The sequence below is a fragment of the Mus caroli genome, unplaced genomic scaffold (assembly GCF_978045245.1).
Source record: "Mus caroli unplaced genomic scaffold, Mus_caroli_1 scaffold_13, whole genome shotgun sequence".
In the NCBI taxonomy this organism is placed as follows: domain Eukaryota; kingdom Metazoa; phylum Chordata; class Mammalia; order Rodentia; family Muridae; genus Mus; species Mus caroli.
Window position 1 is genome coordinate 3,974,437 of NW_028227268.1, and position 15,097 is coordinate 3,989,533.

At 55.0% G+C, this 15,097-nt stretch overlaps 1 protein-coding gene across 2 annotated transcripts in view; it reads left to right on the forward strand.

Moving 5' to 3' along the window:
• Nucleotides 1–15,097, forward strand: part of Dnah17 (dynein axonemal heavy chain 17) — a 111,496-nt gene that overhangs the window by 78,827 nt on the left and 17,572 nt on the right. For both annotated transcript variants that reach the window (XM_021175676.3, XM_021175677.3), the window contains 12 exons: nt 1,452–1,547; nt 1,629–1,846; nt 4,029–4,236; nt 4,470–4,585; nt 7,172–7,364; nt 8,189–8,424; nt 9,115–9,237; nt 11,244–11,448; nt 12,225–12,389; nt 12,888–13,028; nt 13,473–13,643; nt 14,633–14,755. In XM_021175676.3, the coding sequence (XP_021031335.1) occupies nt 1,452–1,547; nt 1,629–1,846; nt 4,029–4,236; nt 4,470–4,585; nt 7,172–7,364; nt 8,189–8,424; nt 9,115–9,237; nt 11,244–11,448; nt 12,225–12,389; nt 12,888–13,028; nt 13,473–13,643; nt 14,633–14,755 (1,995 nt within the window). The remainder of the gene's footprint in view (nt 1–1,451; nt 1,548–1,628; nt 1,847–4,028; nt 4,237–4,469; nt 4,586–7,171; nt 7,365–8,188; nt 8,425–9,114; nt 9,238–11,243; nt 11,449–12,224; nt 12,390–12,887; nt 13,029–13,472; nt 13,644–14,632; nt 14,756–15,097) is intronic.

Consider the following 15,097-nt stretch of genomic DNA (forward strand, 5'->3'; position numbering starts at 1 on the left):
CCATGTTATAGACATTGGGCTCAGGGGAATGTCCTCAGACCCATATCTGAACTGTGGACAAATCAAGTCCCCACAGTTACTGTCCCTTTTGTCTGGAGATGGCAGCTGGCACCCATGCAGCAAGCAGACCTTCACACTCTGGGCACACTCTAGTGAACCAGCCAGGTAGGTAGGGCCTGAGTAGCTCCCACCTAGAGCTGAACAGGGAGGAGGTCCAGGTTTAGATGGCCAGGAGCTGGGTCCCCATCCCCCCTTTAACCTGCAGAACCAAAAACCCACTAGGTAGATAGAGAAACTGAGGCTCAGGGTGGGCCATAAAATTTTCCAGGGTCTTAAGCTAGCAGGTGACATAGGATCCAAGGTTTAGACACAGGATCCACGGCTAAACAAAACCCTTGTGCCTGCTTCCTGATGACAGCAATGGAATGTGTTAATGTCCCCGCACTTTTCCCTCCCTGGCTCTCATCTGTGTAGGGTGCTTCTGGAAGAAGCTAGAGATTACCCCACCACCTCTGCTGAGCTTTGCTCTCTATGTCCCCTCCACTTAACTTAGCTATGCCCCATGGGTGTCCCTAAAGGATCCTCAGGGAGAAAAGACTGTCCTTTCCCCCTCTCCCAGGGCCCAGCAACACACTTGGGGCCTGGTGACCTCTCCTCCACTCTCCTGTCACCCAGATGCCGCTCCTGTGCAAAGACACCCAGACACCCTTAGCAAGAAGGCTAAGGGTCCTTTCCAACCAAGCAAACTAAGGAATGCCCCCATGAGTGAGTGAGTGAGTGAGCAAGCGAGCAAGTGAGTGCTCCTGCTCACGAGTGAGTGAGCACCAGTGTGCTCCCACGAGGGAACAAATGTTCACTGATGTGAATGGCAGGGATGGGGGACGCGTTCTGAAATGCTCTAGTTCTGAAAGGATCTTTCAATGTGATCTCAAAGTGAAGAGGGAGAGAGAAGGGCTGGAGTTTCCCTTCAGTCCCGGGAGCTGGAGCTGATAGAGGGACCCAATCCCAACTGAGCACCCCAAGTCCCTTAGCACATGGTCGGTCTCGCCTGAGAGCAAGAGGCAAGGGCCAAGTAGACAAGGCAAGGGAGGCTGGTCTCGTGAGTGAGCACACCACAGGCACTAGTGATTGGGGTACCCAACGAGATTGGGGTATCCAAGGAAGACAACATGGTATCCCATGGGAGAAACGCAGGAGCAATGGGGCATGGCTGTAGCCAGGAGGGGGGCTCAGCTCATTCACACCATCCTCTTGACTGTCCTTCTTGGATGAGTGGGTAGGTAGATGAGTAGATAGGTAGGTGGGCAGATGAGTGGGTGAATGGATGAATGGGTAGAGGATGGGTGGGTGGATGGGCGGGTGTGTGGATGCGTGGGTGGGTGGATGGATGGATATGTGCGTGGATGTTTGGACAGGCCTACACTGAACTTTCCCGTTTATCTCCTTTCTAGAATGTTACTGAGAAGCAGAAAGCCTGTGAAACAGACCTGGCCAAGGCCGAGCCAGCGCTCTTGGCAGCACAAGAGGCCCTGGACACCCTGAACAAGGTGACACGGGAAGTGGAAAGAAAAGGGGCTGGGTTGGTCACGTGGTGTTCAGGGGTGACGGTCATGTGCTTGTCTCTGCAGAACAACCTGACTGAGCTGAAGTCCTTCGGATCCCCGCCAGACGCCGTGGTCAACGTCACAGCTGCTGTCATGATCCTGACAGCGCCTGGGGGCAAGATCCCCAAGGACAAGAGCTGGAAGGCTGCGAAGATCATGATGGGCAAGGTGGACACATTCCTGGACTCGCTGAAGAAGTTTGACAAGGAACACATCCCCGAGGCCTGCCTAAAGGCCTTCAAGTACGCGGTGGGGCGGGACTCGGCTGCCTTTCCCCCTGGAGCTGCAGCAGGATGGTCAAGCAAAGGATGGCCTCAGTCCAGGGAGCCCTGTCACCTCTGTCCCCCACTGAAAGGGAACTGGGACAGACAGACCTACAACTGCTCATTTAAACCACAGCTTCCCCCACATACAGCTGACAGCCTGAACAGGGGACAACCTAGGGCCACAGGACCAGGGAGAGGTCAGCCCTTCCCAAAGAGCGGCTGGCCACATACACACACACACACACACACACACACACACACACACACGGCACACATGAACACAACCGCAGGGTTGCAGGGTTTTGGGTCCCATGTCCGCTCTGCCACAGGGCACAGCCACTCGGCGAGGAGGGACTCGGGAAGTTGACTGCGCTTGCCCCACACTGTCACCTGGGCAGGTGCGGGCTGTAGGGAAGCCCCAGGACACTGCTCCGAGGGTGAGGAAGCGCAGTCTGAGGTGAGGGACAGCCGGAGCTGGCTCAGGGGTCCCCAGGCCTGTGAAGAGGCTGGGGCCGTGGGGTTCCCAGGCTCTTGGACACCCAGGTGCTGCTGGAAGTCTCAGAAGAGCTGCGAACAGAATCTGGGACAGTGGGCTGGATCTAGCCGGAGGCCCGGGAGAAAAGGGGAAAGCTCCAGCTGGTCCCACGGGGAGAGTCTTTGGCTTGATTATAAGCTTCGGCTTGGTGGCAGTCATGGCTAGGAGTGCAGAGAGGCCTTCTACAGAAGATTAGACAGCAGCTCTGTAGGCAAAGGTTGCCTCCATGGCTCCCCACGGCAAATCCCAATGGTAGGCCTGAGGTTAAATAATTTTGCAGGGAAGAATGTCCTGGAAGGGAAGTTTATGGGCTATGCCCTCCAGGCCTCTACATACCTCATTAGCACGGAGATCTGTGTTGAGCCTACATGACCACAGGTCACATCCTCTACTTGTGGAGGGGCTTGGGGTGTTGCCCTTATGTGACTGATGGACACAAATCTGGGGGGGGGGGCTGTGGCTAGTGACAGGGGCCTGGTTCCCAGGAGCAGGCAAAGCTCCTCAGGGTCTCCGGGGCTTCAAGCCTTAGCTCAACCTGGGACCATGCTACCTTTCAGTCCCACACAGCGTGTACCAGCGCATGTCACCATCATGCACATAGGCACGGGCTCACCACAGCTTGAGCGTTCTCTAGGGTTCTGCCGTGTGTGATCCCACCGTGAGGGCCTCTCTGGGGAATAGCACTGAAACTTGAGAAGGTATCTTGGGGACCCCACTGACATTTGCCAGGCACCCCCATTTTTATGAACACTCCAGGATACGTGTCCTTGTCTCTTGCTCTCTGGTGACCCTACTTGCCCCTCTGGTGGCCTTTCTTCAGGTGCCACTTGTCCCTGGCTAGGAAAGAAAGCCACCCTGTGACTTCAGCATCTCCAACCCCTGTGTGTGATACTAAAACTATTTGGCTACCGTGGAATAATTAAGGCACAGAAAGAATGTGGTGTAGGTGAGATGGCTCAGTAGGTAAGGTGCTTGACCCCACACCTGACCACATGAGTCCTGAGTCCAGGACTCACATGCTATGGTAGGAGAGAAACGACTCTCTCAGCTTGTTCTCTATCCCCTGGGGACACCGAGGGGATACACACAAAGAACATGCATGTACACACAAAGAAAATGTGATGCTGTTTCAAAGCTGGGCATGGTGGTGCACACCTTTAATCCCAGAAGCAGGCAGATCTGAGTCTGAGGCCAGCCTGGTCTACAGAGAGGGTTCCATGATGGGAAGGACTACACAGGGAAATCCTGTCTCAACACACACACACACAAATATTAAACACACTCACCACAAATATTAAAAAGAAAGAAGAGGGCTGGAGAGATGGCTCAGCAGTTAAGATCACTGACTGCTCTTCCAGAGGTCCTGAGTTCAAATCCCAGCAACCACATGGTGGCTCACAACCATCTGTAATGGGATCGGATGCCCTCTTCTGGTGCGTCTGAAGACAGTGACAGTGTACTCACATACATCAAAATAAATATAAATAAAAAGAAATTGTATCTCCCAGTGCTGCTGCCATTACCGTAGCTAGGGTAGCCAAAGGTGCAGAACCAGCTACAAGGCTCGGGGACCAGGGCATGTGTCCTGTCACGGCTCAGCACCAATGCTTCCCTTCCTCCCAGGCCATACCAAGGCAACCCCACCTTTGACCCTGAGTTCATTCGCTCCAAGTCCACGGCCGCGGCAGGCCTGTGCTCCTGGTGTATCAACATTGTGCGTTTCTATGAGGTCTACTGCGACGTGGCGCCCAAGAGGCAGGCCCTGGAGGAAGCCAACGCCGAGCTGGCTGAGGCACAGGAGAAGCTGTCCCGGATCAAAAACAAGATTGCAGTAAGTGCTTGCCTGCCAGCCGCAGGCCCTGTGAGACGCCACTCCCTGCCAGTCAAGATTTCTGCTTTAAAACGCATTGGCACAGCCTGCAGTCATAGATTATTAAATGACATAGGAAGGCACCACAGAGCAAGCCAGGGGACTATGGGAGTGGGGGTGATGCTGGGCCTCGAGGCCCTGAACTTCTGGGAGCTGGGAACATCCCCCAACTTGGTTGTTTTTTTTTTTTCCAGGAACTCAATGCCAACCTGAGCAACCTTACCTCGGCATTTGAAAAAGCAACAGCTGAGAAAATCAAGTGTCAGCAGGAGGCGGATGCCACCAATAGGGTGATCTCATTGGCTAACAGGTAGGCGGGTTCTCACCATGACCACGCCCCCAACAGGATGATGTCACTGGCTACACAACGGCCACGCCTCCTGTTTCCCAGACCCCAAAGGGGCCAAGCTCTCAGAAGGAAGCAGACTTCCCAGGAACCCAGGCCTGCCCAGAGGACTGTCCAGAGTCACCTGCTCTCAGGCAGCATGTGTCCCAATGTCCTCAGGCAGTGATGTCTAGGTCTTTGTGGAGGAAGGAATCCAACTCAGTAGAATTAGCGTCCGGGCCGTTACTATGCAGGGAGGAGCACAAAAAGCTGAAGTGGATGGTCTCTGCACACGCTGTCATTATTCACACTTGCCCGGCCGCCTCTGAGGAGAGCTTCCCCAAGGCTTGCTCAGAGCCTCGCTGGGGAAAGCATTGCCACTCCCGAGGGGCTGGGGCATTCATTAGTCAGTGGCACGGCTGTGAACATGTTAACACATGCAGTCAGGACTTTCCTAGCCCGTCCCCAGTAAGTAGGTGTTGATGTGTGTGGTCCAGAACCTGCTGTGCTCAGGAACGGGCACGATGTTTCTTCCAGACAGGCATTCTGGCTGCTTTACTATCACTTGGAGTCTGTGCACGCTAAAATTGGGGTGCTGTTGTCCCCTGCCATGGATTGGGATTGCAGGGTAGTGCTGGTCCCAGGAATCAAATACAGCCCACGTCTGTGCTTTGCACGCTCGGGCAGCCCCACTGCAAAGTGGTGTAAGAGAAATTGCTTTTATGCCCGTATCTAAACCATTATCACACCCACATGTGCTCAGTGGAGAGCCACCACCAAGCTGCCTTTTGGCTCCAAGCCCTGGAAACCCAGCATGGTTCTGCTATTGTTGAGATGGTGTCTCATGTAGCCCAGGCTAGCCTCAAACTTCCTATGTATCAGAGAATGGCTGTGGACTTCTGATCCCCCTGCCTCCGCTCCCCAAGCGCTGGTGTTACACAGGCAGGTATCACCATACTTGATACAGTGCTGAGGATCGAACCCATGGCCTTGTGTGGGCTAGGCCACCTTCCCACTGACTGAGCCCCAACCACAGCTCTGTTGTTTTGGTCTTTGAGACAGTCTCACTATGGAGCCAAGGCTAGCCTTGAACTTGCAGTGATCCTCCTGACCCTTCTTCCTGAATGCTGGGATTACAGGTGTGGTGTGTGCCCACCAGCCAGGGTCTCAGTGTGTATTTTATAACAAAATGCACCTGTACACCTGTACAGGCCTGCCGCCCACAAGTCGCACACAGGGTTCACAGCCTCCATGGTGGGACAACACAGATCTGGAATTTGGCTACACCACATTATGCTCCCAGCATACGACACATGCTTTTAGCCACCTGCCCAGGAACTCTTTGGATCCTCAAATGAAACACACACACACACACACACACACAAGCTTATTTTTGAAATGCCTTGGCTAAGGCTGGGCAGTTCTAAGCCTCCCTTGGCTAGCATACTTTTCCCACCGGTACTCCTGGCTCAACACCACCTGAATCTACTTTTAATTTTGCTGCCCTGTTACCTTCTGTGAGGCCCACTGGTCTTTGCCGCCCCAGACGCTCCTAGGCAGCCCTGCGGGGGGCCACTCCCCTTTCACCTACATTTTGGACGCTCTTCCTCTGCAGCTCTTCCTCTGATCCATCTCTTCCCCCACCCCCGAGTCATGGCGAGTCTCTCTCCTCCCCCCTGTGACCTAGCCCTCAAAACTCTAAGAGTCCTGCCCTGTCTCCCTTTGCCCAGCCATTGGCTCCTGGCATCTTTATTGATCCATCAAAAATCAGTTGGGGGACAAGGACCTTCAGGGTTTGGACACGCAGATTCCCACCTGAATCAAAGCATTAGAACCAATTTCTGGATTCCAGTGACAGAGTCCATTCTACGAACGCCTGTTTTCTTACTGTCTCCCATCCTGGGGGCTGACAGCCATTGATTTACTCTGTGGTCGGCATGATTCAGGTGCTCTGGGAAGGTCCCAGGCCACCTTAGCTTGTGGTACACGTATGACCCAACCACCCATCAGAGAGAGGTGACCTCCTCAGTTGAGAAAACCAGAGCCACCTCTGGGCCACTGGGAAGCAAGGCTGCCGGGTACGGCACCTACACACAGTGCTGACCAGGGTCAGCACTTTCAGACCCGCTGGGTACCAGTTAGGACTGGGTACCAGTCTTCCAGTTGGTGGCCAGCAGCCCCATGATGCTCCACTGTCCTACAAAATGCCCCTGCCTGCCAGCTGAGCATGTCAGTGGATCACAGTGAAGGAACATAGGCACGTGTGGCCTGGCCAGGGGGTGGGGGCAGATGCAGCACCCCCAAGTGTCGCTCACACGTGCCGTCTTTCGTTTCCTATAAATCCCCTCCAAAGCTTGGCTACTGCTAAGCCACCAAGTCAGGCAAGCATTTGGTGACCTGGTACGGGTGCCTGGGCGTCCTGGGTCACCTTGCTGCTGGGTCACCTTGCTGCCAGCACAAGTCCATGTGACAGTTTGTCTGTCATGTAGATGGGCCCACCAGCCAGCTCTCAGCCCCGCCCCTGTGCTATCTAGCTCACCCAGGCGCGCCCCGTTCCATGTCCTCTGGCAGACTTGTGGGAGGACTGGCTTCAGAAAATGTACGCTGGGCTGAGTCGGTGGAGAACTTCAAGAGCCAGGGTGTTACCCTGTGTGGGGATGTGCTGCTCATCTCGGCCTTCGTCTCCTACGTGGGCTACTTCACCAAGAAGTACCGAAACGAGCTGATGGAGAAGTTCTGGATCCCTTACATCAATAAGTTAAAGGTAAGAGGCACGGCGGTGGCTGTGACTCAGAGAGACATGCAGCCACACTGCCACACTGGGGCTCCGTCAGCCTTATTTGCTGGGATTGACGTCATCTCTGGCACGTCGCAAAGCTGCTCCTCCAAGCATCGGGGGGAGGCCTCCTCCGCTAGCTGGATCGGCACAGCTTACGTGGCCAGGACCAACTTCAGGACCTGGACACACAGTGAGCGGTGGGAACATGGCTCAGTCTGTAAACTGTACGTCTCGGAGACGTCAGGGCCTGAGTCTGGATCCCAACCCCCCACTCGGGTTAAAAAAAAAGCCAGCCGTGTGCACCTGCAACCCCAGGCACTGGGGTACAAGGGGGAAGGCAGGTTTTCTGGCCGTCCAGACTCACCAGGTGAGTGAGGTCCGGGTTCAGTGAGAGTCCCTGACTCACAGCAGAAGCCAGAGTGCACCTGGAGAGATGGCTCCACGGGTAAGAGCACTGGCTGCTCTTGCAGAGGACCTGGGTTTGGTTCCCAGCACCCACATGGACACCCATGACCACCCAATAACTCCAGTTCCAGGGAATCTGATGCCCTCTTCTGTCCTCCAAGGGTACACGTGCACACAGACAAGCAGGCAAAGCACTCTACACATAAAGAAAATGAAATTAAGAAAAGAATAAGGCAGGGGGTTGGCAAAATGGCTTAGTGGGTAAGGCAAGTTGCTGCCAAGCTAAAAATCTAGGTCTGATCCCCAGGACACACACACACACACACACACACACACAGGGAGAGAGACAGAGACAGAGATAGAGACACAGATGGACGAACACAGAAAGGTTCCCTCCCTCGCAGGTCCCGATCCCCATCACAGAGGGCCTGGATCCCTTGACTCTGCTGACCGATGACGCAGACGTGGCCACCTGGAACAACCAGGGTCTGCCCAGCGACCGCATGTCCACAGAGAATGCCACCATCCTGTGCAACACAGAGCGCTGGCCGCTGATTGTGGATGCCCAGCTCCAAGGCATCAAGTGGATCAAAAACAAATATGGCAGTGATCTGCAGGCCATCCGCCTAGGGCAGAAGAGGTGAGGCTGCGCCAGGCGAGGAGGTGGGGAGGTAGTGGGGCTATCCGGGTGTCTGGGTACAAGTGTGCCTCAGGCCCCGTGAGTGAGGTAGATGGCTGTGCCTTGGGCCTTCTGTGTTTATTAGACAGCTGGGGGCCCAGGGCACAGCCGGCACTGACTAGTGCTGTATGTACGCATGTACCCCTGAAGGTGAGTACGTGGGGGCAGGCAGGAAGCAGCCTGGGCTTGCTCTCCCACATGTGTTGAGTCCTGAGCTGACTAGTGAATGCTGACCCAGCAGCAAAAAATCAAGCCAGCCTTCTTTCTCCACTCCACAGGGGAGGGCAACTAGACCTAGGCTCTTAGGCCATTGTCCCACTGTGGGGCTCTAGGCTGGTCTCTCATCTTGTGTGAGGTTTGCATTGTGCTCCCACAAGAGAAACAAGAGCCATCAGCGCCCGGAAGATGGGGGCTGCCAGACGGCTTCCTGGTGCCCTAGAACAGGCCAGAGAACCCCTCCCACCCTTGCCTCCCACTGTCACCCAGGCTCCTACCCAAAGGCCCCAACCCCCAACCTGTAAGTCAACAGATGACTGGGGAAGGAGAAATTGGTCCCGGGACACATCCTTCCACGGGGCTAGGGCTGCCTCTTGGGACTTGCCTTGCTTCCCAGGGTCCCCAAGCCATGCCCTGTCTCCGTTCTGTGCCCAGCTACCTCGACATCATCGAGCAGGCCATCTCAGCAGGTGACACCTTACTCATCGAGAACATTGGTGAAACTGTAGACCCCGTGCTCGACCCACTGCTGGGCAGGAACACCATCAAAAAGGGGAGGTGAGAAAGCCATGCCCACCCCCACCCCAAATGAACCCCTCCCAGAGCAGCCCCAGCTAAGGGTCGGGGGGAGCACTGAAGGGCCTCCCTTCACTAAATGCTGAGAAGGCTTGGAAGGGACCTAAGTGCTCCAGGGGACTAGAAAGGCCAGCTCCACCCCAGGACCCCATGTGGGGTCCATCATAGCACCTGACCTCTCTCTATGCTTTTTTTTTTTTTCTTTTGGTTTTTCGAGACAGGTTTTCTCTGTATAGGCCTAGCAGTCCTGGAACTCACTTTGTAGACCAGGCTGGCCTTGAACTCCGCCTGCCTCTGCCTCCCAAGTGCTGGGACTAAAGGCGTGCGTGCACCGCCGCCGCAGCCGCCGCCGCCACCCGGCTTTCCATGCATTTCAAAGTCTTGAGACTTATAGTTCTGTTTTAAAAATCCTTTACAACGCATATTCCCCATCTTACTCCATCTTGTCCCACTCCCTTTGAACTGCTTTTCCTTCACACACACACACACACACACACACACACACACACGTCTGTACACCATGTTTGTGCCTAGTACCTGTAAAGGCCAGGAGAGGGCAAATAGGCCCCCTGGAACTGAAGTCACAGACATTTCTGAGCCACCCTGTAGATGCTGGGAACTGAACCCGGGTCCTCTGGAAAAACACAAGTGCTCTTAACTGCTGAGCCATTTCTCCAGCCCTACTGTATGCCCTTTGTTTTAACAGCCCACTGAGTTTAATTAGGGCTGCTTGCTTGAGCACAGGTCATTAACTGGAGCACGGGCAGCTGAGCAGTGACCGGGACACTGAAGAAAATGACACCTCTTCCCATCCCCCCACCCCAACCCCACCCTGTTCCCCCCCCAGTAGCCATTAGCTGCCAATAGCTCCTGGGGAGGGGTGTGGCCTCCCTTTTCAGTTTTTCAAAACATTTCTGCACGCAACTATTCACACGGTTTGTGGGTTTGTGTACACGTGGGCTCGTGTGTGCCACAGGACTATAGGTCAAAGGTCAGCATATGGGTGTTGGCTGTCTTCTCCTACCATGTGAGTCCCAGGGACTGAATTCAAGGTGCCAAGCTTGACAGAAAGCCCCTTTACCCACTGAGCCTTCCTTTGCCCCCCCCCCACTCCATTTTAATTGTAAGGAACACTACAGTAAAGTGGGCGTTTCAGTGGCTGTCAGCACATCTGCCTTGCTGTATAACCCCTGACCTCTGTCTTGTCCCAAGTTTTAATCATCCCACAGGAAAGCCCCACACTGACTAAGCATGCTTCTGTCTCTGTGGCTTTGCTGGCTGCAGATGCTGATGGCACATTGTTTGGTGACTGGATCTTTGTATTTAGCCTCACATTAGCAGGTGTCCTCCACACCCACACCCTATTATCTCTCAGTACGGCATTCCTTTTCTCACCTGAGTAACCTTCCATTGCCTGGACCTACCTCGGTTAGTTGTTTTTATAATACAGAGGGAGTAAATCAACTTTTAGAGCAGATAGGAGCCACCTGCCAGTGCTGGGGCTACACAGAAACCCAGGACCAGGGTGATGTTCGGTGTAAACATCCTGATGTCTTGGACTCTGACAAGCTCCCCCTCCCCCCATGAATGCTGATACTCAAGACTGAAGGGGGTTGGAGGTCAGGGGAGAGAGGTGAACTCAACCAGGACAGAAGGGGATCTGAGCCTGGGAAGAGTGGCCCACAGACAGCTGCAGGGCTGCTTGGCAGATGGCCATCATCGGCACACACTGGTGCTTGGCACCGACGGTAGGAGGAGCTGGAGCTAGCAGTGCTTCCATCCAGGCACATGAATGCCCCTGGGCAGACAAAGTAGCCACCAGAGGAAAGGACAGACACGGCCTCCGGGGGGCACTTGCTTTCCCCCCCACCCCCCCAGAGCTCTTGTCAGCCAAGGAGGTTACAGGAGGCAGGCATGGGTGGACCACCAAGCTGGGCTGCAGTTGCCCTGTGGCTAAGCTTTGCCCGCCTCTCCTCCTCACCCGGCAGGTTCATTAAGATCGGCGACAAGGAGGTGGAGTACCACCCCAGTTTCCGCCTGATCCTACACACCAAGTACTTCAACCCGCACTACAAGCCCGAGATGCAGGCCCAGTGCACGCTCATCAACTTCCTGGTCACCAGAGACGGGCTGGAGGACCAGCTCCTGGCCGCTGTGGTGGCCAAAGAGCGTCCGGATCTGGAACAGCTCAAGGTGACTGCCTCTGATAGACACAAGAAATGGGCCAGGTGGGACCTCAGCCAAGGACACTAGTCCTTCCTCCTGCCCCAAACTCAGTTCTAAACCAGCAGCCCTTCCATTTATGCCAGGGGCTCAGTGCCCTCAGATGGCCCAGAAGATCAAAAATGGTCCCCGGAGCGGCTTCATGCCTGGCCGGGCTGGACTATGTAGCAGAGCCTTTGTCTAGCATGTTAAAACTCTTGGTTCAATCCTTGGCAGCACAAAAAAAACATAGGGTTCTGGGCTGAGGACATAGCTCACACAATAATATGCTTGAGGCATAGTCTGAGGACTGAGTGTGACCCCTCACCCCTGAACCCAGTAAAGGCTGTCATGTACTTGCAATCCCAGGGTTGGGGCGCACAAGCTGTGGACTCACGAGGGCCTCTGGGACTTGCGGGCCAGACAGTCTAGCCTAATGGGTGAACAAGGCGAAGTGAGTCTGATGCTCTGGCCTTCGCATATAGACATGCACACATGCATGACTGCAAGCATGAACACGCATGCACACACAAAGCATGGCCAACTGTACCTGCCACTTCCTCAGCTCTGCCTCAGTCACACACACAATGGCTCTCAGTCTCCACAGCAAGAGGCCTGGCAGCCTGGCGTGGATGCTGGCACCTCCATGGGCACCCTGCATGCTGGGTGTCATTTCTCCTGCTGCAGGGCTGACCTGGCAGCAGAGGTTAGACTGGGGCCCAGCTGACTGTTGCTCTGGTCCCCGGGGGCCCCCACTGCTCCTGTAGGCAAACCTCACCAAATCTCAGAATGAGTTCAAGATCGTGCTAAAGGAGCTGGAAGATTCTCTGCTGGCTCGGCTATCCGCTGCGTCGGGGAACTTTCTAGGAGACACTGCCTTGGTGGAAAACCTGGAGACCACCAAGCACACAGCCAATGAAATTGAGGAGAAGGTAGGCCCGTCCCCATAGGGGGACACACAAGGCTTGGCAGCTGGCTGCACGAGTACACCCGGGTGCCTGTGACAGTTTGTTGTGAGTTTCAACAAAGTCATAATGAGGAATTAGTTCAGGTTGTCCAGTGGGTATGTCTGTGGGGGACAATCTTGATTGTTAAATGACTCATCCCACTGTGGGTGGCGCCATTCCCTAGGCAGGCAGTCCCAGAGAGTATGAATTGCTCTTAATTTTGGATGTGATACTCTAAGCTCTGCCTTGACTTCCCCACAATAGCCTGTCACCTGGAACTGTTAGCCAATCCAACCCCTTCCTCTGGCCAAGTCACTTTGTCACATTTTATTACAGCAGCAGACAGAGGGAGCTAGCATCCTGCTACCTGAAAGGCCTTCTAGGGGACTTGGGAGGAATGAGGGGCTGGGACAGAGTGGGGTCTTCATGTGAGTGGCTTGTCTCCCCGGTGGTTCCCTCCAAGCCCCCTTTGTCTGTCTCGAGGTCCAAGAGGCCAAAATCACAGAAGTAAAGATCAATGAGGCACGAGAGAACTACCGCCCAGCCGCAGAAAGGGCCTCCCTGCTCTACTTTATCCTGAATGACCTCAACAAAATCAACCCCATCTACCAGTTCTCGCTCAAGGTCAGACACACACACACACACACACACACACACACACGGCACAAGGCCAGGGGTCCGAGTCCATAGGTCTCAGCTATACATCAGGGAGCACAGGAGACGGCAGGAGCCAGAGGGTGGTGCTGTGGGAGTGGGTTTCTTTTTTTTTTTTTTTTTAATTTATTGTTATATGTAAGTACACTGTAGCTGTCCTCAGACACACCAGGAGAGGGCATCAGATCTCATTACGGGTGGTTGTGAGCCACCATGTGGTTGCTGGGATTTGAACTCGGGCCCTCTGGAAGAGCAGTCAGTGCTCTTAACCGCTGAGCCATCTCACCAGCCCCGGGAGTGGGTTTCTCTGCCCTACCTTTCCCCCAGAACCCCAGTCAATTAACCAGAGGCTGCCGGGGGTGGGGTCGCAGCTGCAGCTGCAGCACCCCCGTGTTCACACTGGCCATTCCCCAGGCCTTCAACGTGGTGTTTGAGAAAGCCATCCAGAAGACGGCGCCAGCCGACGAGGTAAAGCAGCGCGTGATAAATCTGACAGACGAGATCACCTACTCTGTGTACATGTACACGGCACGCGGGCTCTTCGAGCGGGACAAGCTCATCTTCTTGGCTCAAGTCACCTTCCAGGTACCCAAACTGCAGCCTGTACAGCTGCACTGGCGACCCCTCCCCCCGGTTTGTGTTGGGGGCACAGACTCGCAGGACCCCTAAGCAGGTCTGCTGAATACACACTAGCTCAACACCGCTAGGCAGCCTGCGAGGACACGTGCGCCCGTGCGCAGACACTCCGGCTGAAGTATTGGAAGGCCCACATTCAGGTCAGCTGGCTAAATGGCCAGCCTCAGCCGGGACATTGTGACATGAGCACAGAGACAAGGTGATTAGGAGGCTGAGTCAGGAGGAACACTGAACCCAGGAGGCCAACATCAGATAGCTAGGCCCTCCTGGGAAGGAAAGGGGGGACAGATAGACAGATGGACAATGGCCTCAGTCCCTTTTAAAAGGACTGCCCAAGGTGACAGAGAGTTATGTGCCCTGGTTCTGGAGACCAGAAGGACCAAGGTCTAACAACATCTGGTACCGGACATCCTGCCGCCATGAGAGAGGAGGATGGGGTGGACTCCCGTTGACAAACCATCTCCTCCAGCGACGGCACACCTGGCCCCACTCCCCAGCAACCACTGACCTGGGGACCAGGATCCCAGTATAGGCCAGTCAGAATGGTGTACCCCTTACATTCCAGCACTTAGGAGGCAGGAAGGAGCAGGCTGAGCTCTGTGAATTCACGGCTATATGATCTCCAGGTCAGCCAGGGCTACATTGGGGCACGCTGTCTCACTACACACCCACGCCCAAAGATCCCAATGCAGGCTGCTTGTGGGAGACATCTCACGGCCACCTACAATACATATTGGTGCAGCCTGCAACCTCCTTAATAGACAGGGGTTGGTAGGAATGTTCTGGAACTAGACTGTGGCTGCAAACCCTTGTGGGTGTACGGATGACACTGGGCTGTGTGCTGTAGTGTAAGATGTGGTTTACGTTTGTTTCACCCTGATTTAAAAACACAAAACCAAAAGGCACTTGCCGTCCACCCCGCCCTGCCCCGCCCTCAGGTCCTTTCCATGAAGAAGGAGCTGAATCCGGTGGAACTAGACTTTCTCTTGCGGTTCCCCTTCAAGGCAGGCGTGGTGTCACCTGTGGACTTCCTGCAGCACCAGAGCTGGGGCGGGATCAAGGTGGGTCCTCATACTCAGTACCGAACCCCTTCCAACCAGTGCTGGGGACGCCTGCACCCCATTACCGGTAGAAGCCAGGATGACTGCAGCACACAGGCAGCCCTGCACCTGTGTTGCTGGAACATCACTGATCTCCACTGACCTGCTCAAGTGTCGTCTCCACAGGGACCTGCAGCCAGTCCCAGGCTGCCCTATGCCAGCGTCCCTCAGCCTTGCCCTGTTCCAAGTCTGGTCACTCCCCAGGTTCCCAGAGTCATTGTCAAGAGCCCTCAGGTCCCAGGTCTCAAGTTGTAATCCAAACTGGCCAGAGGAAGGCAGGGGACCCAGGCAAGATACGCTGCT